General features: G+C 33.7%; 1 protein-coding gene across 1 annotated transcript; it reads left to right on the top strand.

Moving 5' to 3' along the window:
* Positions 1-977: 977 nt before the first annotated feature.
* On the top strand, positions 978-2,937 carry LOC141682485 (putative F-box/LRR-repeat protein 8). Its single transcript, XM_074487179.1, has one exon. The coding sequence runs from the start codon at positions 1,273-1,275 to the stop codon at positions 2,821-2,823; it is 1,551 nt and encodes a 516-aa protein (XP_074343280.1). The 5' UTR covers positions 978-1,272; the 3' UTR covers positions 2,824-2,937.

Here is a 2,937-nt window from a genome sequence, read left to right on the forward strand (position 1 = left end):
AGAATTTGTAAAGCATGGTAGACTCTTTTTCTAAAATCCGACAACATCCCTTGAATTTAGTTGACATTTCAAGAATTCTAAAATATAATGTGAATTTATACTATACACACTAAAATAAAATACACTTTTTTAAGTAAATATTTTTACTACTAAAGGAATCACAACTTTAATATAAACAACAAACTTTTTAATCTTTTAATTGGGAAAAATGCTCTATTACATACAGGACAGCTGGATCATGTTTGCTACATATTCTTCCTTATTTTTAGAATGTATTTAATTCAGATTTTAACGGATTATTAATAATTCATGAAATTTTAGTTCAGTTGATTTAACAATTAAGTAGAATTAAGTAGAATCTATATAGAAAAAGGGCTCCAACAAAATCTTTTGAATATAAGTGAGATTAAGCATTCTAAAATACACTATGAAATTATAAAAAATGTACTGACTTCTAAAATCTTTCAATGTCAAAAAGTTGTAAATCTTTCAATGTTAATATTTTTTAAATATCATTAAATTTTAATAAATTATTTATAATTTATATCGAATAACTCTAGATTTTAAAAGATGTTTAATTTGTAGATTCTAGTAGTTTTTTTTCCTGAAATTGAACAAAATCTCTTAAATTTAGGTGAGATTTCAATAATTCTAAAATATCATATTAATTTTATAAATTTACGGGCTTTTAAAATTTTCTAATGTTAATTTTTTTTTAATACTACTAGATTTTAATATATTATTTATAATCAATATTGAATACCTCTATATTTGAAAAGATAATTTAAAATTCTAATCGAGTACATCCAATTTTTTAAAATCTGAATTGAATACCCTTATAATTTAAATTTAACCTTTTTATTAAATTACCCAAATTTTAATAAATTTTTTAAAATCAAAATTGAATACTGTTAGACATTTTGAACTCTATAAAAATCCTACAGAAGCCAGATACATAGGCACGTTAGAGAAATAAAATCTCCTCAACACTCGGTCTTGTTCTTCTCTTGGAGCCGCAATAAGGGACGTCAAGAGTCGTCGTATCACACCTCTTAACATTATTTCTATGGGTGGACTCAATCTTAGAACCAGTCTTCTATTACTCTTCCTCCTTTTAATTGTTCTCTCACGCTAAATCCTTTATCATATATTACATACTTTCACAACTCACAAACATAATAAAAATAATACTTACTACATGAATCTCTCCAAACGATAAACACCTTTTTGATACATATTTTTATCTTTACTTGTACATTAAGTCGTTGAAGCATGGGCCAATCTTCCTCTGTTCATGCCGTCCAAGTGATCAAAGCCCAAGCACTGCCGTTAAATTTTAACAATTTCTTGAACGCAGGTGATGATGACTTGATCTCGAAGCTTCCCGACGACTGTTTAGGCTTGATTTTTCAATCTCTCAGCTCTGGTGATCGTAAATCTTGCTCGCTTGTTAGTAGAAGATGGTTTGTTATTGAAGCTCGGAGCCGCGAAAAATTAAATTTAAAAGCTCAGTCAGATCTTTTGTCTGTTATTCCTGGTTTGTTTTACAGGTTTGATTCGATCACGAATCTTACTCTTCGTTTTAACCGGACAAAGGATAGTCTTGATGATGAGGCATTAAGTTTGATAGCTAGGAAGTGTCGTAGACTTGATCGTATTAATTTACGTGGCTGTCGTGCGGTTACTGAGATTGGTATGGCAGCTTTAGGTATGCATGCCAAGGGTTTAAAGAAGTTTTCGTGTGGATCGTGTACGTTTGGAGTACAGGGGATGAATGCTTTGCTTGATAATTGCACGTCTCTTGAGGTATTATCGGTTAAGCGTCTTCATGGCATTAAGAATAGTGGTGGTAAAATGATAGGTCCTGGTGTGGCTGCATCTTTGGAGGCTATTCGGTTGAAGGAGCTTCATAACGGTCAGTGCTTTAGCTCGCTTATAGTTGGATCCAAGAAGTTGAGGTCGTTGAAATTGTTGCAGTGTTCAGGTGATTGGGATAACGTTGTGGAAATGGTTGCGCGTAGAGAGAATAGTTGTCTGTCTGAGGTACATTTTGATAAGGTGCAAGTTAGTGATGTTGGTCTTTCAGCTCTGTCCTATTGTTTGGAATTGGAGAGTTTGCATATAATTAAAACTGTGGATTGTACAAATTTTGGGATTATATCAGTGTTAGAGAAGTGTAGTTTATTGAGAAAGCTTCATATTGATGGGTGGAGAACTAATCAGATTGGGGACCAAGGTCTTGTTTCGATTGGTAAGCATGGTGCTAACCTTGAAGAATTGGTGCTCATGGGTGTCAACCCAAGTCTTATTAGTATCGAAGCTATTGCTTCGGGTTGTAAAAAACTGGAGAGATTAGCTATTTGTGGTAGTAAGACCGTTGCTGATGCTGAATTGTGTTGCATTGCTACAAAATGTGAGGCTTTAAAGAAGTTATGCATCAAGTCCTGTCCTATTTCGGATAAGGGAATTGAAGCTTTTGCTCCGGGATGCCCCAATTTAATGAAAATAAAGGTAAAAAAGTGTGTAGCAGTAACTAGTGGAGCAGAGGCTTTGTTGAGGCTGAACAAGAGATCAATAATAATAAATATTGATGTATGTGAGCTTCAAGTTGAAGCCGTGGATGCCAACGCCAGTGATGCAGCTGGAACACAAGAGGATGAAGCGGAGTTACTACCAATGGCGAACCAAGACGTTGATACAGACAACTCCTCCGAGGCTTCTTCCAGTAGAAAAGGTCGTGCAAAGCGAAGGTTTGGCCTTTTTAGAGGTAAGTGTTATGTGGCTCGTGCTTGTAAGAAGTGGTTAAATAGAGCTAGTAGTTAAGATTGTAGTTATGAACTGGAGTTACAATGTTGTTTATTTTTTTATACGATTTTCCGGTGTTACACTGTATCAAGTAATAACATTGTGCATCGTATGATTGACGAGATTTCTCTA

This window comes from Apium graveolens, chromosome 9, assembly GCF_009905375.1.
Source record: "Apium graveolens cultivar Ventura chromosome 9, ASM990537v1, whole genome shotgun sequence".
In the NCBI taxonomy this organism is placed as follows: domain Eukaryota; kingdom Viridiplantae; phylum Streptophyta; class Magnoliopsida; order Apiales; family Apiaceae; genus Apium; species Apium graveolens.

Excerpts from the sequence above, each read along its gene's own strand:
- LOC141682485 (XM_074487179.1), top strand. The coding sequence starts at position 1,273 with ATGGGCCAATCTTCCTCTGTTCATGCCGTCCAAGTGATCAAAGCCCAA.